We start from the raw sequence: 25,735 nt of genomic DNA, 5'->3' as shown, positions 1-25,735 counted from the left end.
GCCCACTGATAGGAACTCTATATTATGTGCGAATAGCTGCCACCCGCCAGCCTTACTTAAAGGTATCATTAAATCTCAAATGATACGGGTAATACATAATAATTCCAGTAAAGCAACAGGGGTCTCCCAGTTACAGCACATGAGGTATAAGTTCTTGCAATGAGGATACAAGAAAAGGATAGTTGATTAAATCCTTCAAGAGGTATTACTTTATACACAAGAGACTCTCATACACAAAGAAGACTCAATGCAACAATCAAATAGGCTCATAATGGCTACTACCTTCTCACCCAACACCACTGATGCGGGCACCATATTGAGGAAACACTGGCCCTTGGTCCAATCAGACCCGAAACTAAAGTTTGCACACAATCTCACACCTATGATAGCGTATCAGAGAGGTACTAACCTCCGAGACCCGGATCCCAAAAGGAGCTATACAAATAAGACACATATTAACATCAAAGGCTCATACAGATGCTTAGGCTGTACCACCTGCAATGGCCTAATAGCCACCAAAACATTCCATCACCCACACACCAACCAGGTGTACAACATCAAGCATTCTCTGTCCTGTAATACAACGCATGTAATCTATCTACTCTTTTGCCCATGTGCCCGGTTTTACATTGGAAAAACTACCGGTACACTCCGGGAAAGGATGGCCAATCATAGGCGTGCTATATGCTTGGCACTCGACACAGGGGACTCTGACCAAACAGTTGCCAGACATTGTGCACAGAGGTCACATCAAGTATCCACCATCAGGTATATCCTGATAGACCACATACCCCCATTGGAAAGAGGAGGTGATCGCAACAAAGCATTACTCAGAAGGGAGGCAGAATGGATGTATAGACTCGGGACAATAAACCCAGGGGGATTAAACACGGCCCAGACTTTAAGGCGCTGATATAGGTTGGAGGTACACACAGGGGTACGCCAAGAGGGTAAAGTGCACCGTATCACGGGGTGGTAGAGATGCAGGCCCCATGGGGGGAAGCATTCCTTACCAATAACGCTGATATGAATAAGGGAGGACACTGACGTGACTTCCACTATTCATTGGATAAGACACACACCAGGCATGTTACCAGTAAAGCTTTCCCCCTGTACCCATACACTCAGCAGCCTAATTGTCATAAGAATGGAAACCTACAACCCCTCTTAACAACATGGGAGCATTGAAATAAGGGAAACATAGTAACATCTACCCCTAGAAACAATAACACTCGAGGAATATGATCCCCAAGATAAAGGGATCCAACAGATGGGATGATTTAAGGGCCATAAAATAAAAAATGAAACAAGCCGATGCAGATACATATGGGATGTATGAGTACCAGTGCAATGCTAAAACTTTTGGGCATAAATATGCAAAAGTGGACCGGGTTAGACAATATGCAAGGACTTAAGCATATAGTGTAACTCTGGTCAGATAACATAAAATTCATGATAATTAAGCAGCATGGAATAGAAAAGTATAATTGGAAGATAAGATATTGCTTATAGTTTGTGTGTTATAGACAGAAGAGCATTAGATTATATGTCTTGTCTAGATAGAGATGAGATATATACATATGATCACTGAATAGATCTAGATAGTAGCAGCCCTACACTATATAGATCTAATATAAATAAAAAAATGGGGACAATATCATAGTAGAGCAGGGCAATACACCGCAATTGAATAGTCTAATACGGCAATGAAAGTAACATGCAGCATGGAACAAGCTCCCCAATGATTGCCATGGTAACCAAAATAAACACCATATAAAGGGATAACATGCCCATAATAAGCAAGCTATGAGATCATATAATACACAGTGATCATAGTACTAATTTAATGCTCACAATACACAGAGGATACACGCAAGCACTGCTAGTGGTGCGCAAATAGTATAATTAGTACAGCACAAGATTGTAGTATAGAACACGGACAATTTGAAATGTAATGAGCTATACTATTATGATAGTAACAGATTAAGGCACTTATAGTATAAAACACAGTATACATGAGCAATAGAGTGTCTATTTAAGTTTATTTAACTAGTGTTGAGTTTTTTGTTTATATCACAGAATATTTTGACAGCACATACCGGAATACAAGTGTTTGATGAAACTTCCGGTTTAACACAGTGGAATGCAAACAGCGTTCCAGACACAAATGTTTGGCGGGTTTATTTCACTGAGGGTCACAGGTATTATACATTTATCTAATTAAGATTGTAATATATTATGTGTGATTTTAACACTATGGTTATGCTGAAGACAGGGACCAGTTCCTTGAAAACGTTTCATTAAAGAGAGTTGTTTTGATCTCAGATGACCAAAAGAGGGTAAATCCTGTGCAGTGGACGGTAATATATATATATATATATATATATATATATATATATATATATATATATATATATATACAGTATATATATATATATATATATATACATACATACATACATACATACATGTCAAACTCATCTTATCATTTCACTTATGGTGTCCAAAACATTGCATCACTTTTCCATTGTACTTTGTATATTATTGTAATACCATAATACACTGCCATTTGTATATTAGCCACATGATAACAAGTACACTCAAATAAAAAAGGGATTATTCTGCTTCTTATGATGGTGTTGTCCCCTTCTGCATTGCAAAGTACAGAATTTCTTTTTCCCCAAGATCAGACTCCTGGCATATTTCCAGACATGGAGCATGGCATTTTCATCACCTTGCCCCATCTTATAGATCACAGCTGGGTGCCATAACACATGTGAATAACATTTCTACCTTCGCAATCAACAGACAATCAAGAGAACAAAAGTATCAATAAAACAGATGAAATATTTAAACCACATCAAAAGATTTGTGTCCTAGTCACTGAACAGCTGTTTAATTCAGAAAACCTGAGACTAGGCCAGGGGTCAACCAGGAAGGAGATAGATCTGATGTGGGTTTATGGCTGACACATGGGCACCAGATCCAGGGGTCGTGTCTGTTGATTGTACCCTTACTATTATTATCATCATTATTATTTTAAATCTATAGTACTACTTTAACACAGAACACAAAAAAGGTTGTTATTCTTGGCTTAGACTGTGCATTGTTGTGAGAAAATAAAGCTGTTTTACTGGTCGCTTTGCACCAGTTTCCATCACATTATGAACAAAATGCCTGCAGCTTGTTTGTTCTGTAATTACACCACTGTTTATATTATGTGCAACTCTGCATAGTAACTAAATTCCATAAAAGCAAAGTAAATGAGCCTCAAACTATATATTTCTTTGGCAGATTATATTTGGAAAACACACAAATCACATTACCTGCTGCAGGTTTCACGCTGTCTCCATCTGAATGATAAACCGGATTGGCTATCCCGGTATCCTGCAATTAATAAAAATGCACAGTGTTATCACTTTGTCACTACCTTAGAATGCTGCCTTCTAAATAGTCACATAACACCCAGAAATAAAGTACATGCAGCGTATTAGTATATAGCTCACCTGCAATACAAATACAATTCTTTTTTTTGGAAGCACAAATTTATACCCTACGCCAACAGATTCCGCAGCGCTATAAACATAGTTGATATACAGGATAACATTTATAGGGATCAAATGGGTAGAGGCCCCTGCCGAGAGTTGCACTGTTGTAGTCAGCTCTTATGAAGGCGATCTACAAACAGCTGGGCTCATAGGCTTACATTCTAAGTGGTTCAAGGGGAAAGCAATGGAGATAGGAAAGGTTAGTGTTGGTTGTATGCATCCCTGAATAGTAGAGTTTTTTAGGGAGTGCTTGAAGCTGTTAAAACTAGGGGAGAGTCTTGTGGAGCGAGGCAGGGAGCTCCACAAGATGGGGGCCAGTCTGGAGAAGTCCTGTAAATGGGAATGTGAGGAAGTAACAAGGGAGGAGGAGAGTAGGAGGTTGTGAGCAGAGTGAAGGGGACAGGAGGGAGAGTATCTGGAGACAAGGTCCGAAATGTAGGGGGGAGCAGTGCAGTTGAGGGCCTTGTATGTCAGAGTGAGAATTTTGTGTTTAATGCTGTGTCGCAGATGCAGAAGGATTGGAGGGTTTGGAGCAAAAGAGGGTGGTCAACAGTGTCAAAGGCTGCAGACAGATCAAGGAACATAAGCAGAGAGAAGTGGCCTTTGGATTTTGCTGTAAGTAGGTCATCGGTAACCTTGACAATTGCTGTTTCTGTGGAGTGATAGGGATAAAATCCAGATTGCAGTGGGTCAAGAAGAGAGTTTAGTGTAAGGAAATGGGATAGATGTGCATATACTAGCTTTTCAAGGAGCTTTGAGGCAAGAGGGAGTAGGGAAATAGGACAGTAGTTGGATGGGGAGGTTGGATTGAGGGAAGGATTTTTGAGGATAGGTGTGACCAGTGCATGTTTTAGAGATGAGGAAAATATACCAGTGCTGAGGGAGAGGTTGAAAATGTGTGTGAGTATGGGGGTGAGAGTAAAAGAGAGGGAGGGGAGTAGCTTTGAGGGGATAGGGTGGAGGGAACAGGTAGTGAGGTGGGAGGACAGTATAAGTGCAGAAACTTCTTCCTCGGTAACAGGGGCAAAAGCGCTAAATTTAAGGGTATTTGGGTTTTGGATGATTTAAGCTTTTGAGGGGGCGGGAGATTGGTAGTAAGTTGAGAGGTGATTTCATTTCTGATGGAGTCAATTTTGTTCTTGAAGTGGCTGGCAAAATTTTGAGCTGAGAGAGAAGTTGTATTAGGAGGTGGGGTGGGCGGAGAAGAGTATTGAATGGGGAAAACAGATGTTTTAGGTTAGAAGAAAGAGTAGAGATGAGATAAGATAAGTATTTTGCTTATAAAGATTAAGGGCAGAATAGTAGGAGTTCAGGATGAACTTGTAGTGAAGAAAGTCAGCTGAACTCCAAGTTTTCCCCCCAGTGTTGCTCAACAGTATGGGAACATCTATGTAGGTACCGTGTCAGAGGAGTATGCCAAGGCTGAGGATGAGAGTGTGGTTTCTGAGCTATGGTAGGAGGGGCCAGAGTGTCAATGACCGATGTAAGGGTGGAGTTATAGTGGCATATAGATTGGTCAGGGCAGGAAAAGGAGGTGATGGAAGAGAGGAAAGGTTCGGGAGAGCTAGCGAGTTGTTGCTGATTAAATTACTTAGTGCTTTTGTGAAGTTTGGTTTAAAGGGTAGAGGAAGGGGGGGTTGTATGTAGGGAAGTGATGTTGAAAGTTTGGGAAATTTGAGATAGTGCATCGATAGCTGAAAATCAGATCAAGGCAGTAACCATCTTTGTGAGTTGGAGAGTCAGTCCATTGTGACAGGCCGAAAGAGGAAGTGAGTTGCAGAAGTTGTTTTGCAGAGGAGGCAGTGAAATTGTCAAGAAGGATGTTAAAGTCACCAAGAATGAGGGCAGGGGTGTCTGAGGAAAGGAAATAAGGAAGCCAGGCAGCAAAGTGATCTAAAATTAATGAATCATGTGTGCTTCAAATGAAGAAAATGTGAGGGAAGAGAAGGCCTGTATTTGTTGAAAGGTACAACGAGAGGAAAGTAAAATACCAACACCACCTCCTTGTCTATTGCCAGACCTAGGAGTGTGGCTGAAATGGAGACCCCCATGTGACAGTGCAGCAGTGGATGCTGGCTCTGAAGCAGAGAGCCAGATTTCTGTAAGAGCCAGAAGGTTAAGAGAGTGGGATATAAAGAGATCATGGATAGAAGCAGGGCCGCCACTAAAACTTTTGGGGCCCCTGACTTAACCATTGATCAGCCCCCCCACCTCCTTTGACATGTGCAATTTTTGACCAAGTGACTAAAACGTATATGCACTTTATTGTTAAGTGTCTATTTAAACTTGGAAATGTTGTAAAGGTAGTAACATACAAACACACAGACACACTCATACACTGAAACACACACACACACACTCACACATAAGGATTCACATATAGACACTCTAGCAGACACATAAAGAAACACACTCAGACACAGACACCCAAACAGACACTCAGTACTTGTTTACATTGACCTGACAAGTAATGAGGTAGACTACAGTTTTGTAAAAAAAAGGAGATTTAGAAAACAAAATATGGAGTTCTGATTATCTTTTTGTAAAGGAAGATGCCAACTAAATGATGACAACAGCATGTAGTGGCTGAAAGGAAGGGCCCTGAACTGCCTAAACAATAATTTAAAGGTTAAATGGTAGATTGGTGACTTCCAGAAAGGTCTCATTAGTCTCAAAGTCTGTAAAAAATATGTGAATAATCAGTAGTAAGGTCAAAATGTCCTAAAAAGGAACAGACAATGGACACACACACACACACTCAAACTTGCACATACACCCAAGGAAACACCAACAGAGGCAGCCTCAGAAAACACACAAAGACATACACACACACACAGACACCCACAGAAAACACAGAAAGACATACATACACACCCTCACTGAGACATCCACAGAAAACACACAAAGACATACACACACCCTCACAGAGACACCCACAGAAAATACACACCCTCAGAGACATCCACGGAAAACACAGACATACATACTCACACACACACACACCCTCACAGAGACATCCACAGAAAAAACAGACATACACCCACCCTCACAGAGGCATCCAGAGAAAATTCACAAAGACAAACACACGCCCACCCTCACAGAGACACCCATAGAAAAAGCTCAAAGACATATGCACACACCCTCACAAACATCCACAGAAAATGCACAAAGACATACACACCCACCCTCACAGAGATACCAACAGAAAAAAAATACATACACACTCATAGAGACACAAACCAAAGCACAAAGACATAAACACAGACACCCACAGAGCACTCACAGGAGGAAACAGTGACATGCATGATAAAAAAAATGCAGAAATTAGGAGATCATATTTGTAAATGTGCAAACAAAAATAATTCTGTGAATTCAAAATTGTACATTAATGATCTGGGTAGATGGCTAGATGAAGAAAAGTACTTTTAAAAGGTTGACATATGTTTGTTTGGTATTTTCCCCATTTTCCCCAACCAAGAGCACCACTTCAAATATAGTGTACAAATGTTCCCATCTGTCAGTTGTACTTGTGGATTTTGAAAATGCTGTACTCTATATGGTTTTGGTGGAACCATAAGCTGTGGTACTCATACCATTAGATCTGGTTAAATGCAGAATTTAAGCTTGTTGGTATGCATTTCAAAATTAAGTCAGCTGTAGAGTAAACTGAACAGTTTTAAGTTAACCTATCTCATTTCCAACACTGAGCAATCTTAGTCTGAGAGTATAACATGTTATGCAGATGTAAAAATCTTAGATAAAATGCCTCCTTGTATCTGGAAAGTCCTTGCATAAAGGGGCAGTAAACTGGAAACTGGAATGTAATATATATCATTTGTGTATTGAGGAGGAAACATTTCTGCATGGTTTTAAATATAGAATTTCTACAGCATTGTCAAATAATCATAAATACACTGCTGCTAAAAAAATATGTTTTTATGGACCCCTGGCCCCACCATACAACTACTACCACACTGAAGTTACAATCTTAAATTGCACAAAGACATAAAAAACATTTGCTAAGTAAGTCCTACCTCCTCTGCAAATGAAAGTGATCTGCCGTCTGACTCAGGCACACACTATACAAACAAAGTGCCAAGTCTGTCTCACACTGTGCATAGTGGTTTAGTGCACACTCAGAAATCCTCTCAAATGCTAATACTTTACTCCTTGTAATGATATTTCCCAAGCTCAATTTGCACTCTGCTGTAGTACCCACTGGTGGCTGCCAAAATTAAAAAAAAAATTTTTTTTTTTTTTTTTAGTTCTTGCCTCATGGGGCCCCCCTAGCCCATTGGGCCCCTGACAGGAGTCACCCCTGTCACCTGCTGATGGCGGCCCTGGATAAAAGTGAGCTTGTTGCAAACAGAGCGAGAGTTCCAGAGTGCACAAGTGAAGGGGGTGGTGGTTTTAGATGCAAGAGGAATGAGATTAAGGTTACCAGAGTTTTGTTTTTTAAATCTATTAATAGGCACGCATGGATGTGCAAGGTTAGGAAGTTGTGGGGGACCAGGATTAGGGGAGATGTCGCCAGCAGCTAGTATGAGCAAGAGAGAGAGTGACATGAGGTGAGATGCAGATTTGCAGTAATAGGACTGTTTTCGGCTGAAGTGCAAGGGGGAGAGAGAATCTTTAGGAATGTGCGAAGTTCATGAATACAAAAGTAAGGTGAGGTTAAGAGAGATGGGCTGATGAACAGTGCAGGTGGTAAGGGGGAAGGAGTAATAGAATAAAGTAGTTTGTTGTAGACAAAAGGTAGCAAAGAGGAATGTGAAGAAATTGAGCATTATAACAAACTTACGCCTAGATTTAGAGTTTTGCGTTAGAAGGGGTGCATTAGCTACGCGTGTCTTTTTTCCCCCGCATCTTTTAAACAACGCTGGTATTTAGAGTTCACAGAATGGCTGGGTTTTCAGTGCGTTAGGCTCCAAAAAGGGAGCGTAGAGCATATTTACCGCCACTTCAACCCTCAATACCAGCGTTGCTTACGGACGTGGCCAGCTTCAAAAACGTGCTCGTGCACGATTTCCCCATAGGAAACAATAGGGCAGTTTGAGCTGAAAAAAAAACCTAACACCTGCAAAAAAGCAGAGTTCAGCTCCTAACGCAGCCCCATTGTTTCCTATGGGGAGACACTTCCTAAGTCCGCACCTAACACCCTAACATGTACCCCGAGTCTAAACACCCCTAACCTTACACTTATTAACCCCTAATCTGCTGTCCCTGCTATCGCTGACCCCTGCATATTATTTTTAACCCCTAATCTGCTGCTCCGTACTCCGCCGCAACCTACGTTATACCTATGTACCCCTAATCTGCTGCCCCTAACATCGCCGACCCCTATATTATATTTATTAACCCCTAATCTGCCCCCCCCAACGTCGCCGCTATCTACCTACACTTATTAACCCCAATGCTGCTCTTGCCGAACACACTTGTGATGAGGAGATTGCTGTTTCTGAGCCCTCTGAAGCTGTAACAGGTAATTTAAATCTATTGGTACCTGATTCTCCAGGTAACATAACACAGGAAAGAACTGCAGATGTGTTTTTGAGAAAAAGACTGTTAGTGGGTGACTCTATTTTGAGGAATGTGTATTTAGGTGAAAGTAAAGGAGAAACAAGGGATGTTAGATGTCTTCCAGGAGCTACTGCTCACAGGGATAAGAATCGTATTTTGAGAATTGTTAAGGCAGCAGGAAAGGGAAGTGAGTTAGATGTGATTCTTCATTTAGGAACAAATGATCTGGCTAGTAATCATGTTGCTGCTGTTCAGAAAGAGTTTTGTGACCTAGGTAATCATTTAGAGACTGTGGCATCAACTCTATCATTTTCTGCTATTTTACCTGTGTATGGCCAGGAAGCAGGAAAGATGGAGCGGATAACAACATTTAATTCTTGGTTAGATAAGTGGTGCAGGTAACGAGGATTTGGTTTTATTGGCCATTTTAGCTCTGTTTGGAAAGATACTAGGTTATTTAGGAGAGATGGCTTGCATTTGGATGCTAGAGGAACAGAGTATCTGGGAGAGGAGTTCAAATACTTTATTAGAAATCATTTAAACTAATAAAGGGGGGTAGCATTAATATATCCACCTGCCCCCCACAGCATGCCAAAACTGTTAGTCCAAGTAATAATTCTAAAAATTCTAGTAGAAAAATTATTCGTGCGATGAGCACAAATGCTCACAGCTTAGGAAATAAATTACCTGAACTCATTTCAATAATGACTAGGGACAACTTGGATTTAGTAGCTATAACAGAAACATGGTACAATGATTTGCATGACTGGGACATAGTCATACCTGGATACAGGTTATTTAAAAAGAACAGAGTAGGAAAGAAAGGTGGAGGAGTTGCTTTGTATGTAAATGAAAATATAAAGGTTACTGAAATTGTAGGAACAAATGATGAGGTGGAAAGTATTTGGGTGACTTTGGAAATTGGAGATAAAAATGTTTTTAGAATAGGGGTTGTATATAGGCCTCCATTGCAGGATGAAAAACTGGACAATCTGTTATTAGATGAAATAACCAAAATGACCATGAAGGGTAAGGTTATAGTACTGGGGGACTTTAATTTGCCAGATATAGACTGGAAGATTCCTTCTGCTAGATCGGCTAGAAGCAGGTATATTCTTGAATCTCTGCTAGGGAAATCACTTGAGCAATTAGTCAAGGAACCAACTCGTAAGGAAGCTATATTAGATCTAATACTTACAAACAGTGATACAGTTTCAGATGTGTCTGTAGGTGAGAACTTAGGATCCAATGATCATCAATCTGTTTGGTTTAGTATTCATGTTCAGGAACTGTCCACCCAGACTAAAACAAAAGTTTTAGACTTTAGGACGGCAGATTTTTCATTAATGGGAGAATACCTAAAAAACTATTTAAAGTGGAAAACTCTTATTACAGGGGTTCAAGAACAGTGGGAATTTGTGAAAGGTGCCATTTTAGATGCAACCGCACACTGTATTAGACATGTCTGTAAAAGTAAAAGAAAGCGGAAACCAATTTGGTTTTCCAAAGAAGTAGCACATGCTGTAAAGACAAAAAAGATAGCTTATAAAAATTACAGACACACACAAGCAGATGATGATATGAAAATATGGAGACTCCAACAAAAAAAGACTAAGCAGTTAATTAGGAAGGTTAAAGCTCATGCAGAAGAGAAGATAGCACAGTCAGTAAAACATGGGGACAAAACATTCTTTAGATATATCAGTGAAAGAAGAAAAAATACGGTAGGAATAGTAAAATTGAAATCAGTTGATGGTAGAATAATAGAAGGAGATAAGCAGATTGCAGACTGTCTCAATGATTACTTCTGTTCTGTTTTCACTAAAGATTGTGAAGATACAATGTCTACATTAAGGGATGCTACGAAAAATAGAAACAAGCTTAACAGTAATCTTTTTACAGAGGATGAGGTTTTGTTAGCATTATCAAAAATAAATGTTACAAAGGCAGTGGGTCCTGATAATATTCATCCAAGGGTTTTAAAAGAACTTTGATCAGTGCTAACTGTCCCATTAACTGATCTGTTTAATCAGTCACTATTAACAGGAGCTGTCCCAGATGATTGGAGAATATCAAATGTAATACCTCTTCATATAAAGGGCAGTAGAGAAGAATCTAGCAACTACAGGCCAGTTAGTTTAACTTCAGTAGTAGGGAAATTAATGGAAAGCCTCTTAAAAGAAAGGATTATGACTTACATAAAGATAAGCAATTTAGAGGACCAAAATCAGCATGGTTTTACTTCAGGGAGATCATGTCAGACTAATCTAATTGACTTCTTTGATTATGTAACAAAAGTATTAGACAGGGGAGGAGCAGTTGATGTAGCATATCTAGATTTCAGCAAAGCATTTGGCACCGTCCCACACAATAAACTTATTCACAAACTATATCTCCTTGGTCTAGATTCAAAAATTGTGAACTGGGTGGAATGCTGGCTTAAGGACAGAAAACAAAGTGTCTTAGTAAATGGAGTTCACTCAGCAGAGGGGGATGTTACTAGTGGTGTTCCTCAGGGGTCAGTTCTGGGGCCTGTTTTGTTTAACATATTTATCTGCAATATCAGCAAAGGGCTACAGTGGAAAGTATGTCTCTTTGCAGATGATACAAAAATTTGCAACAGAGTGGATGTTCCAGGGGGGGTAGACAAAATGAGAAGTGATATACAACAATTGTAGGATTGGACAAACGACTGGGATCTAAAGTTTAACACAGCAAAGTGTAAAATAATGCATTTAGAGAAGAAAAATCCAAATGTTAATTACAGACTCAATGACACTTTACTGACTGTTACAGACGAGGAACAGGACTTGGGAATTATTATTTCAGATGATTTAAAACTTAGTAAACAATGTAGTAATGCAGCGAGTAAGGCTAGCAGAATGCTTGGATGTATTGGTAGAGGTATTTGCAGCAGAAATAGTAAGGTTCTTATGCCACTTTATAGATCATTAGTTAGGCCTCATCTTGAGTATTGTGTGCAGTTCTGGAGGCCATATCTTCAGAAGGATATTAACAAACTTGAATCTGTGCAAAGGAGGGCTACCAAAATGGTACATGGTCTAAAAAATAAAACTTACAAGGATAGGCTCAATGACCTAAATATGTATAGCTTAGAGGAGAGAAGGGAAAGAGGTGATATGATAGCAACTTTCAAGTACATTAAAGGGTTTAGTAAAACTGAGGCTGTGGGTATTTTACATAAAATGGAAAATTCAAGAACAAGGGGTCATGAGCTCAAGCTAAAGGGTAGTAGATTCATGAGTAATTTGAGGAAGCACTTCTTTACAGAAAGAGTGATTGATTTATGGAATAAACTTCCTCAAGAGGTAGTAGCAACAAACACTGTGGGGGACTTTAAAAATGCATGGGACAGGACTTCCGGTAGGCGGCAATCCAAGATGGCCACAGGCTCCTGAAGCTCCGTTCAGCCTGGAGTTAAAAGTGGCTTCAGATCTTGCCATCCTCTTCTCCCTTGACAAAAACTGTGTCCGGGAATTCACTGGGATCGAGGCATACCACCCCTTGGCCTCCGAGAAGGAAGAAAATAAGCCGTTTGGCCCGTTGGTGGGAATATCACCACCACATCTTTCATATCTACTCCTGACTTTAACAAACACAAGGATGGAGCTCCCTATCAATATAAACCGCTGCACTGACTCACTTATCTTGTCTGAGCTAAAAGCTATACTACTACCAAAATTGGATCGCTTGCTGCTTTCATGCTCTGACTTATGCGCGGCAATCAAGGTACAGAAACAACCTTACAGGCAAAGGATACCAGCTTACAGTCATGCTCCTGAGACGGCAATAGCTAATCCCACACCGCATCAGAAGTTGGATGATCGCTGTGTGGCCCCAGAGCCTTCGCAGGGGAGAGGGATGACGGTGGCAGTGGAGCCCAGGGCATATATCTATGGCATGAATATGCAGCCGAATAAAGTATTGGAGGCGGGACCCCAGATATAATCTTTGCTTCACCTAGTGGTGTACCTGGATTTCAGAGCGAGACGATATAATAATTTTATCCAAGGAGCCCTTGATATGCTTACATGGGGTACTAGTACACCTGCAATGGACAGACCTTTCACTATACCCATGGCTCCCCTGATCGGAAAACAACATGGCAGTTGTCTTTCCCCGCACACATTTGCTGCACTCCAGATTTGGATCGCCGATCGTGGCTCTGGGACAGGGACGGCATTGGCTAGGATGGGAGGGTTGTAAGTGAGCTGATTTCTGCTGTGCTCTGGCTAACGCGCTGCAGAAACTTAATTTACTTCTCTAGGCTGGACAAATGGATGTGAAGTCCCACAGCAGGCTAACCCTTACGTGGATCTTAAGTTGAAAGCTCGTATATGGCTATGCTGGACAGTTTGTGTTGTTATCCTTTCTTTTATATAGGTCTTTAAGGCTGTGTTTAAATTACGGCATAAGTTGCCCTCATCGGTAACACCAAGCTGCAGTTAATGTTCTGGGATACATAACCTGCACCAAGTTTAAGTCGCTCTTAATGCAGCTTTTGTGCCCCTTCCTCTTATTTGCATCTCCTATGCTTCGAGGTGTATGACCCAGGCTGCCTTACAAACTGTACATTTGTTAAGAGATGTGTTTGATTTAAAGGATCCCTATTACTACTCTCTATACACCCTAGCTAATTCTCCCTTGGAAATGTTCTACCTACATAACATAATGGTATCCAGAATGTCTGATTATAATGGCTGTAAATGATGAGCTAATATTTAATATCTTGGTCAGGCAGTACGATGGGCAGTCGCTTTGGGACTTCAATGTATCAGCAATATCTGTTATCCCCTATTTTAGATTAAGATTCAGTTCAAATGTTACCCTAATTATTTATCCATGCCTTGAACCTTTAGTAACGCTGTTCTCTCCTCCTTAACAACTGACTGTTTGCTTGGTTCCCAAGCAGCTTATACATACTGAAATGTATAGTACATACATATGCTACAAGAGTGTTGAACACGCAAAGTATTTATTTTATAGTTCCTGTCTATATAGGGATACAACCTCACCCAGGCATGTTAAAAGTTTGTATTATTCCTTCCCTTGAAACTTATACCACAATTTTTGTTAGATGACTGAGGATTAGGACCTTAATGGCTCAACCATACCTATATCCTCTGATAAAAACATAGTCTAACTTAGCCCCTCCTCTGCAAAACTGCCAATAGTATTTACGAGAGCCACACATTTGTTTGGTTAAGGTGTTCTTGTGTCTTTATTGTCTTAGTATTTTGTTAATTTTGTTTTGCTAGTACTTTTTCTCCTGTAGCAAGAGTAATTATTTTTAAGTGTCTAATGTAAGCAGTATATTGATATGCCATGTGTTCGGACACCTACAGTATTAGAAGATGTTTGTTTGCTCACTAAACTTACGGTTTTGACTCAGAGGTGACACCCACTTTACCATCAAAGATAGAGCTGGCAAGTCATACCCTCACCGCCCGCTTCAACCTGCTACTAGTACCTTAATCTTTACAGAGGCTTTATAAATGCACATTACTAGCTCTTAAAATAATCTAATCCTCTTCGCTATAAGACTGCTATGGCACTGTTGTCTCCTTTTTATTTACCTTTCCCATAATTTTATTTTTTTACCCTAACAAAATACCACTTTATCTGTCACAGTGCACTTTATCTGTCACTATATTACCCCCAAAACCAATGCTACTTCCACCGCACTACAACCTGGATTACATGTATACACTCAGTACCCATATAGATCTCACCTTACCCCCTTTAAACCGTGCATACTAATACCAGTCCTAACTCATAAATGACCATATTGAGTTAGGTCTTATCTTACAAGAACTTTTGCATACTATTTATATATGAGGCTTGCAAGCACTCTCAGGATTGTATTTCAGTCTGACTAATACTCACACAGTATTGCGTTAATTGTGAACCGTAGAACTCTAAATAAGTGGATGTTTTACACAGTCGTTTCAAAGAGTGACATATGTATATATATATATATATATATATATATATATATATATATATATATATATATATATATATATATATATAAAAGGTACTAGTTTTGCTTTATTTTAGTTTAGTTTATTATTGTTTAGTTTTGTTATGTTTTAAAAATGGAAAAACCCCAACAATGTATACAAATACTCTACACATGGTATCCACTGAACCCGTAGTAGACAGTGGAAGATTCTGCACCAGCATAACCCATCTGATTTATTTGTGTATTATATTCCTTTTAGCATGTTATACAATGTTCTGTCCTACGTGGCGCAAAGACATGTAATATGTATGAATGTATGCATTGTTGGATATAAATAAAAAAAATTTAAAAATGCATGGGACAAGCATAAGGCTATCCTACAAACTAGATAAGTTTATACTTTTAGGTAAGGTCGGGCAGACTTGCTGGGCCTATGGCTCTTATCTGCCGTCAATATCTATGTTTCTATGTTTCTATGTAATTTGCCGACCGGACCTCGCCGCCACTATAATAAATGTATTAACCCCTAAACCACCGCACTCCCGCCTAAAAAACCCTATAATAAATAGTATTAACCCCTAATCTGCCCTCCCTAACATCACCGACCCCTAACTTCAAGTATTAACCCCTAATCTGCAGGAAGGACCTCGCCGCTACTCTAATAAATGTATTAACCCCTAAAGCTAAGTCTAACCCTAACACCCCCTAAGTTAAATATAATTTTATTATAACGAAATAAATTAAATATTATTAACTAATGTATTCCTATTTAAAGCTAAAAACTTTGTATTTATTTTAACTAGGTACAATAGCTATGAAATAGTTAATAACTATTTAATAGCTACCTAGTTAAAATAATTACAAAATAACCTGTAAAATAAATCCTAACCTAAGTTACAATTAAACCTAACACTACACTATCAATAAATTAATTAAATAAACTACCTACAATTATCTACAATTAAATCAACAAAACTAAATTACAAAAACAAACAAACACTAAATTACAAAAAAAACAAACACTAAATTACAAAAAATAAAAAAAGATTACAAGAATTTTAAACTAATTACACCTACTCTAAGCCCCCTAAAAAAATAACAAAGCCCCCCAAAATAAAAAAATGCCCTACCCTAATCTAAAATAAAAAGTTTACAGCTCTTTTACCTTGCCAGCCCTTAAAAGGGCCTTTTGAGGGTTATGCCCCAAAGAAAAAAGCTCTTTTGCCTGTAAAAAAACATATAATACCCCCCAACATTACAACCTACCACCCACATACCCCTAATCTAACCCAAACCCCCCTTAAAAACCTAACACTAAGCCCCTGAAGATCTTCCTACCTTGTCTTCACCACGCCGGGTATCACCGATCCGTCCAGAAGAGGGTCCGAAGTCTTCATCCTATCCGGCAAGAAGAGGTCCAGAAGAGGCTCCGAAGTCTTCATCCTATCCAGCAAGAAGAGGAGATCTGGACCGGCAAACATCTTCATCCAAGCGGCATCTTCTATCTTCATCCATCCGACGAGGAGCGGCTCCATCTTCAAGACCTCCGGCGCGGAAAATCCTCTTCTCCCGACGACTAGACGACGAATGAAGGTTCCTTTAAGGGATGTCATCCAAGATGGCGTCCCCCGAATTCCGATTGGCTGATAGGATTCTATCAGCCAATCGGAATTAAGGTAGGAAAAATCTGATTGGCTGATTGAATCAGCCAATCAGATTCAAGTTCAATCCGATTGGCTGATCCAATCAGCCAATCAGATTGACCTCGCATTCTATTGGTTGATTGGAACAGCCAATAGAATGCAAGCTCAATCTGATTGGCTGATTGGATCAGCCAATCCTATTGAACTTGAATCTGATTGGCTGATTCAATCAGCCAATCAGATTTTTCCTACCTTAATTCCAATTGGCTGATAGAATCCTATCAGCCAATCGGAATTCGAGGGATGCCATCTTGGATGACGTCCCTTAAAGGAACCTTCATTCGTCGTCTAGTCGTCGGGAGAAGAGGATGTTCCGCGCCGGAGGTCTTGAAGATGGAGCCGCTCCTCGTCGGATGGATGAAGATAGAAGATGCCGCTTGGATGAAGATGTTTGCCGGTCCGGATCTCCTCTTCTTGCCGGATAGGATGAAGACTTCGGAGCCTCTTCTGGACCTCTTCTTGCCGGATAGGATGAAGACTTCGTACCCTCTTCTGGACGAATCGGTGATACCCGGTGTGGTGAAGACAAGGTAGGAAGATCTTCATGGGCTTAGTGTTAGGTTTTTTAAGGGGGGTTTGGGTTAGATTAGGGGTATGTGGGTGGTGGGTTGTAATGTTGGGGGGGGGATATTGTATGTTTTTTTACAGGCAAAAGAGCTGTTTTCTTTGGGGCATGCCCCGCAAAAGGCCCTTTTAAGGGCTGGTAAGGTAAAAGAGCTGTAAACTTTTTATTTTAGATTAGGGTAGAGCATTTTTTTTTTCTGGGGCTTTGTTATTTTTTTAGGGGGCTTAGAGTAGGTGTAATTAGTTTAAAATTCTTGTAATCTTTTTTTATTTTTTGTAATTTAGTGTTTGTTTTTTTTGTAATTTAGTGTTTGTTTGTTTTTGTAATTTAGTTTAGTTGATTTAATTGTAGATAATTGTAGGTAGTTTATTTAATTAATTTATTGATAGTGTAGTGTTAGGTTTAATTGTAACTTAGGTTAGGATTTATTTTACAGGTAATTTTGTAATTATTTTAACTAGGTAGCTATTAAATAGTTATTAACTATTTAATAGCTATTGTACCTAGTTAAAATAAATACAAAGTTGCCTGTAAAATGAATATAAATCCTAAAATAGCTACAATATAATTATTATTTATATTGTAGCTATATTAGGGTTTATTTTACAGGTAAGTATTTAGCTTTAAACAGGAATAATTTATTTAATAAGATTTATTTTATTTCGTTAGATTTAAATTATATTTAACTTAGGGGGGTGTTAGGGTTAGGGTTAGACTTAGCTTTAGGGGTTAATACATTTATTAGAGTAGCGGCGAGGTCCGGTCGGCAGATTAGGGGTTAATACTATTTATTATAGGGTTTTTGAGGCGGGAGTGAGGCGGTTTAGGGGTTAATACATTTATTATAGTAGCGGTGAGGTCCGGTCGGCAGATTAGGGTTTAATAAGTGTAGGTAGGTAGCGGCGACATAGGTAGTTTATGGGTGTTAGTGTACTTTAGAACACAGTAGTTAAGAGCTTTATGAACTGGCGTTAGCCCATAAAGCTCTTAAGTCCTGACTTTTTTCTGCGGCTGGAGTCTTGTCGTTAGAGGGTCTACCGCTCACTTCAGCCAAGACTCTAAATGCCAGCGTTAGAAAGATCCCATTGAAAAGATAGGATACGCAATTGACGTAAGGGGATCTGCAGTATGGAAAAGTCACGGCTGGAAAGTGAGCGTTAGACCCTTACCTACAAGACTCTAAATACCAGCGGCCGGTCAAAACCAGCGTTAGGACCCCTAACGCTGGTTTTGACGGCTAACGCAGAACTCTAAATCTAGGTGTTTGCAAACAGTGGATAAAACACAGTGTTACAACAGAACTTGCCTTATCCCTTGTCCACTTGCCTTATTGTTTACTTATTGTGCCTATTCTAGCCATTATGCCATAACATATGGCCCCTTTTATGAAGCCCAAGTTAGGTAGCAAAAAATAAATTTGCCCATTAAAAACAAATTATGTCATGCACCAAATTTTAGTTCTCTAACATTTGAAACATTATTTTATGGCAGGTGCTGGTGGGAGAATCGTTGACCCATGCTTGAGGTAAGAGGATCAATACACAGGTGTTGTTACTACTTAGTTTCAATTCTTTATTTACTATAATTTTTTTTAGTTTTGTTTTTTGCAAAAATAGCCCACATCAGAGTAAATCTCAAAAACTACTTCTCAGTTTTACACTATTATTTTACAAAAAGCACAAAATGGATAAAAAGTATTATCATTTGTACTGTTTATTATCATACATGCAGACAAGTTCTCAGAAAGGGAACCTGTCCATAAGTCTTTGATACAGTTGCACAACCAATTGCGCTTCAGCAGTGTTTGTCAGTCATCCCAGACAAATGAGTCCAGGATGCTTGACATGCGCAACCTCTAAAGTTACGGACATGTTAAGGATCAGCAGTTACAAGTCTGGTGCTTCTTAACATTTGGCTGGAGGCTCACCTGAGCAAGTCTGCACTGAAATAACCCTGAAGCTGTTTATGCAGTTTCATAAATGTAGTCCATTGTGTTAAAGTCACAAAATAGCCATTTTACAAATATCTACAAAATGACTTCATTTATTAGATTAAAATGCTGTAGTTATGTAGAGTTTGCCAGTATGAACACGTTATATTAAAGGGGCAGCATACTGTAAAAAAGTTTTTCTCTTAATGTGTTTCCAATGACTTGTTCTACTAGTAGCAGAGTATAAACCGTATGAGAAATTGCTTCTTTAGATTTAATTTTGTATATGAAATAGCTGGTTTTGTTCTTTGACACCACAACCCATTAGAAATGGGTTGAGCTTGCCGATCTCCTTATGTTATCACTTTCTCTACACACAAATACTAATCTCAGTTTTTATACTAAATCACAATACTGAAAGAGAACAATTAGAAAAATTGTTGGCCAGATTATACGTGGAGCGCTAAATATATCTTTTGTGAAAACTATATTTGTGCTCCACTGAGTGACACCAGCGCACGCTAATATGCGCTGGTATTACAAGTTCAGAGCAATGTGAACGTAAGCATGCGTTCGCATTGCTGGGAAGCATTGCGCTCATGAGAGCGTGCTTCCATAGGCTCCAATGGGAGCCTCGTTCTCATGCCCTGACACATGGCATGAGAAGTAGTGCAGTGAAGGGGGTAAGTTGCGCAGCGATGGCAGAAAATTTTAAATATATATTTATATGCTTATATACATATATATTTATGTGTTTTTCTGTGTATATACACATACTGACACATAAATATATATGTATATAAGCATATACATATATATTTACTAGGAACACACAGTTACCATAGACCATCCTTCAGTGCCAATTTTTTTTCTAACAGCCCACACCCGCCAACTTTAGCCCCTAAAAACTGCCTTGCGCAGTTATTTTATTAAAAAATAAAAATGCTACAATTTTTATTTTTTTAATAAAATACACACCACTGTATTTTTGGGGGAATTTGCGGCACATTTATAAAATTAACCAGAGATCTGATCTCTTTATTTAATAAGCGCTAATTGTTACTGTGAGCTTGCGGTAGCAATAAGTAGCCACTTACAATGGCTGGTTATTTATTGCGTGCCTTATTGCGTGCCTGCAAACGGACAAATTTGCCCTTTTGCGGGCACGTGATAAATTACCACTCTACTTGTAATCTAGCCCTTTATTACTTATCTCACCTTGTGTAATTTATTTTGCTTGCTATGTTAACACAACTTGCTATGTTTACACAACCTTTTTATAGTCAATATTTGAATATAGAATATTTTATTATAGTTAGGGATACCACAGGCAAATTCAGCCATATCAATTACTGATATAAAGGTAAATTAGCTATTTGTAAACAAGTTATTACACTCCAGCAGGTAAAATGGATAATTGGGAACAAATTAAAGGGGAGAAAATATTAGGATAAACTGTCCCTTTTATACATTCCAAAGTTTTTTGCGTTTATAACATGAGTGATCCTTCGAACGTAAAAAGATGGTACATTACATATTAATGATTCATCACAGCATGACTTAATGAGAATATATTGTTCATATTAATATGTGCTGAAAACCCATTATAAATATTTAACCTTTCAGTATTCATTATTCAGGTACTTCGCTGATGCATTTTTGTACTTCCTGATAAGCAGGTTGTACAGCAACTGGGAATAGTATAGCACTCTCCACCGTACAGCACATTCAGTTTAATTGTATAGCTGAGAGCTCCTGCACTGTTTTCAGGAAAGTGCTTCAGCTTTATAACAGCTGCACGGGAGCATACTGCTGTAGGTTTCAACTGCGTGAGTGGCACTATTCCCATTGGCTGTACTGCTCACCTTTCAGGAACTATGGAGTGGGACAGCTGGATAGTACTTGTATAATGGATATTGAAAGTTAAAATATTTATATTTATAATGGCCCAGAAAGGGATAAAAAAGCATATGGTATATGGCAAGATGTTTGACCAGGAAGGGCTCAAGAGTATATGTGTATGTGTGTGTGTATATATATTTATTTATACATATATATATATATATATATATATACATATACATACAAGTATGTGTGTGTGCATGTATTATATATGAATATATATATATATGAATTATATATATATATATATATATATATATATATATATATATATATATATGTATATATATATATTAAATGGTGCACTAATTTTTGCTCACACACTAACTGTGTGAAAAAAATAGTAAATAGTAAAAAACAATCATGGCTGCATTAGCGCGTTTATTACAAGTTGAAAGTAAAAAGTTATTGCGCAAGCAAAAAACCAAGGAACGCTAACCTCAGGACTTTGGATATCGTGACCAAGCCAACTTCTTCTAGCTCACGCGCTAACCTGGCACTGCGCTAGACCAACTATGCTGAACCCGAAGGTGTTACATACATAGGTTCTTCACATAGAAGAAAATGTTATTTTTATTTTTAAATATATATTTCTATACATATATGATAATTTTGTTAGAAAATATACTGTATATCTATACGGCTACCTTTATATCTATATGAATATATATACAAAGATATATAAATATATATTGTACGTATACATAGAAGTATTTATTTAAAAATAAAAATAACATTTTTGTATACATGAAGAACATAGAAATTTAAAGTATTAAAAAATGATATTGCATTTTTCATGGTATTTGACTGGGAGAGGCTCAAAAGTGTTTTTTATATATAGACAGGCAATGTAGAAGTGGAAAAACAGAAACGTGAAATCCCTGATTATGACATCAGACCCCAGTCAGTGATACTCAGTGCTATGACTACTTCTCTGCTGATCTGAAGTTAAAGCCTCGGCGGTGAACTATACATGTGAATGGAAGCTACCTTATGCTGTCACTGATCATCAGGACTTTGGGTGCGACCGTTACATATACATGTGCTGAATCTGCTTTAGGTTTGCGCTGTAGAAGTGGTGGAGTTAATACTTGTTTCTGGCAGATACAGTCCTGAAGTGCCAGACCACACTATACGTTACCACATTGCAGTTGTTGGAAACCATCTAGCTGCTGTTTATGTATATGCATTACTCACAAAACGTGACTCCTCTTATCAGTTCCTAATGTTTTTTTTATTTTTTTATTAGTACAAATTTTACAAGGGTAGCGTAATGTGCACCCCAAGCAGATATTAAGACAAACCCATGTATAATAACAGAGTATTTTCTCCCCTATTACCGTCTTACCAGCTTATCTGTGCACATTAAATAAGTTAACAGTGTTCATTTCACACTGGGTAGTTTCATCCGTTAATCCAGAACTACCAATGTTACAGCCAGTCACAAGTAGGCACGTAAGCTGTCTTATACCTCCATAATATAAGCCATATAAGTTCAGTTATTTTGGCTGCAAAATGTGCGCCAAGTTTATAAGTTAACTTTTATCGAATTTGGGGTACCTAAGTGGGGCAGCCAAACGTGCACCTAACGATATAACTAGAAGAACACCAGTATACCTATATACTGTTATATAATCACATATACAGCAGGGCTGTGCCTATTGGAATAATTAGCTCTACGTAATGCAAGGAATTTGGGATATACATCCTATGGACTGTGGCAGCAAAATGTGTGCAGAGATATAAATGTATACTTCCCCTTTAACTTGGGAATTTAACCTGAGCCACTTGAGTGCACCCATATTGCACACACTCTGACCACTCTAATCACATTATATTAATGTACTCACTCACTATTAATACTGTGATACCCCATGATAGCCTTTGTGTGGTGCATATTGGGAATTAAGTTAGCTCCCTCTTAGAACTAGCATCGCCTGATTATATCTTTTGACCAGAGTGTGGATAACCAACCCAGTCAATTATCTGGACCCCCTTTTGGCCTCGTCCCTTCCTGCCTGTTAACACGTACCTAATCACTGGCACATACATATTACGACTAGGTGACAGTATGAACATTAGGACCAGCATTATGTTGTTATAATTGGGACAAACCAATATATTACAATAGTGGTGCCCTCTTCTTTTGGGAGTTATATACTAACCTATTGCCACGATCACATAGAATACTGAGATATACACCTACTTTTGGATAAATCAGGGGTTCACCGTATCTTCGAATATTTGACATTTTCACTGTATTATTGTTATAGCAGTTCTATAACCATATTAGTAGGCACCATATTGTCTGTTGTGTGGTTTTAACAACCACTGTTTTCATTTTTTGTCTTTATTAAAAGTTATGTTTTAACTCTTTCCCCTTTTCTGGGGGCCTATGTGTCTTATTTCTTGATCCACTTGGAGTTATAAAAGCTGTGTTACGAGTGCTATTAGATTCACTCTTTTGCAAGTATTCTCTACTTGTTTTCCTCTCAATTGAATTTGTGTACAGCACCCCTCTCCCTGAAACTCATTAATATATGTGTAACGGAATTTATTATGGAAATTATTAATGAATAAGGGGAAGCAAAACGAGTAGTGCTATCAGGTTTATTCCTTTTCAGTAGTATATTTGTAATATATCTTTCTACATGTACTTTCAACATTAAATTATAAGTCTGAGACATGGAGTTAACCCCCTCACAACAATTCCTTATTACTACTCCTAGCTTCCCAAGGTCTAACTCTGAACCTGTTTCTTGTCTCAGATTCCCTACCCATTGTCTTATTTGGAGATAGGCAAATAAGGCCTCGCTTCCATTGAGTCGTTAAAAATGGAGCCGTAAGCTACCGAAGCGGCCGACAGCTAAAAGTAATTTACGGCTGCATTTTAGTACCAGGTTTCCATTGAAAAGATAAGCGTGTTGCGCGCAGTCGCTCTTTTCGTGTAGCTGTAAGTTAACGTTGTGTTAATGCTTCCATCTGACGTCGGATTTCTTGAAAAAGAGGTAAGGTAACCCGACCTTACGCTATAGAATTTACGTTTAACGTCCGTGCTTCTTACCTGTGATCGCCTCTCAAGAAAAATAAAAAAACACTTATCCATATTTTTAATAATCAAATACTATTTTCTAATATAATTATATTTAACACTTCATAAATATAAGTAATATTTCTTGCTGCCCTAGGCATAGGTCTAGTTTGCATTCTGTAGATATGTTCTTGCATATATTATTATATTTAAATATATACTGATATTTCTATTAGAATATAAGTTCAACTATTTCTATACATGAGACAACAATAAATATTACTTATAACAATTTATTTCTACATTAAAACACTTGCATTATTTGCAAGTTTTATATTTTCAATAGAAAATAGGTCTCAAAAAGCACAATTTTCCTGTTTTACACCTAGTTGAGCTGGGGGTAATATATCTCAATGTATCGACAGCCTCCGACAATGTATTAACGGTTAGCGCTTTCATTGGAAACCTGGTATAATTTATCGATTAACGGCTTCTATTACTTTCTATGGGACGCGAAGATCTTTTCGGCAGCCGAAGTCCGGCTGCCGATATCGAGGTATAACGCGCCATTGGAAACAGTCGATAAACGATATTGCTTCCGACAGCATATTTATCGGTTTGCGAGTGCACGCAAACTGAATTACGACTCAATGGAAGCGAGGCCTAAGTCGGCCCTCGGCAAGCCATAACAATGTCTCAGCTCCTCAAAGGCTTTAACCCTCAATATCTTATTTTTGCATAGTTGCCCTATATTTTTAAGCCCCTTATCTGCCCACCTCAAAAAAGCGCAAGAATCCAGTCCCGGAGGGAAATCAAAATTACCCAGAAAAGGAAGGAATTTTACGATGGCTTATTTGGAATTTAGTGCACATTTTTTTGCCATGCACAAATGATATATTTAAATGAATACAATGCTAAAATATATTACTTGGGAGTCTAGCAGACAATGTAAAATTGCTTTTAAGGCAAAAGGAGTAATCAATCTGGTTTCTATATCATAACACGTAACATAATATTTTTCTGTTATCCAATCTAGTGCAAACTTGGCTAGCGTTGTATAATTATGAAATTTAATATTTGGACATGCCAGGCCCCCATGAGTTTTGGCTAAAGTTAATGAAAAGAGAGAGAGATACGCATTGTTTTACTCTGCCAGATAAATTTACTAAAGATCCTGTTAAGGAAGCTGATATCCTTTTTATAAAACAAAAGTGGTAAGTTTTGCAGAAAATAAAGTAATTTAGGGAATAAAATTACTTTAATCATCATTACACGAGCAGTAATGGAAAATTTGGCCCAATTTACGTAAGTTCTTAACCGGATTTCTTCGTGCCATAAAGCCGGTCTGATCTGAATGGATGATATAGTTTAAACAGGGTTTTAATCTTCTAGAAATAATAGCTGTTAAAATCTTATAATCCTGATTTAGCAGAGAGATAGGCCTATAAAACAAGGGTAATTCTGGGTCTTTCTCTTTTTTAAGGATCACTTATGTTAGATGCAGCAAAATATGGGCACTGTGGTTTATTTTTGATAAAATAATCATTATA

At 38.4% G+C, this 25,735-nt stretch overlaps 1 protein-coding gene across 1 annotated transcript in view; it reads right to left on the bottom strand.

Moving 5' to 3' along the window:
• LOC128654327 (solute carrier family 26 member 10-like) overlaps window positions 1–25,735 on the bottom strand; it is a 255,285-nt gene that overhangs the window by 117,828 nt on the left and 111,722 nt on the right. Inside the window, exon 14 of the mRNA XM_053708202.1 lies at window positions 3,327–3,387. Within this exon, the coding sequence (XP_053564177.1) occupies window positions 3,327–3,387 (61 nt within the window). The remainder of the gene's footprint in view (window positions 1–3,326; window positions 3,388–25,735) is intronic.

This window comes from Bombina bombina, chromosome 3 (genome assembly GCF_027579735.1).
Source record: "Bombina bombina isolate aBomBom1 chromosome 3, aBomBom1.pri, whole genome shotgun sequence".
Taxonomy (NCBI): Eukaryota; Metazoa; Chordata; class Amphibia; order Anura; family Bombinatoridae; genus Bombina; species Bombina bombina.
This window is presented reverse-complemented; position numbering and strand designations above follow the sequence as displayed.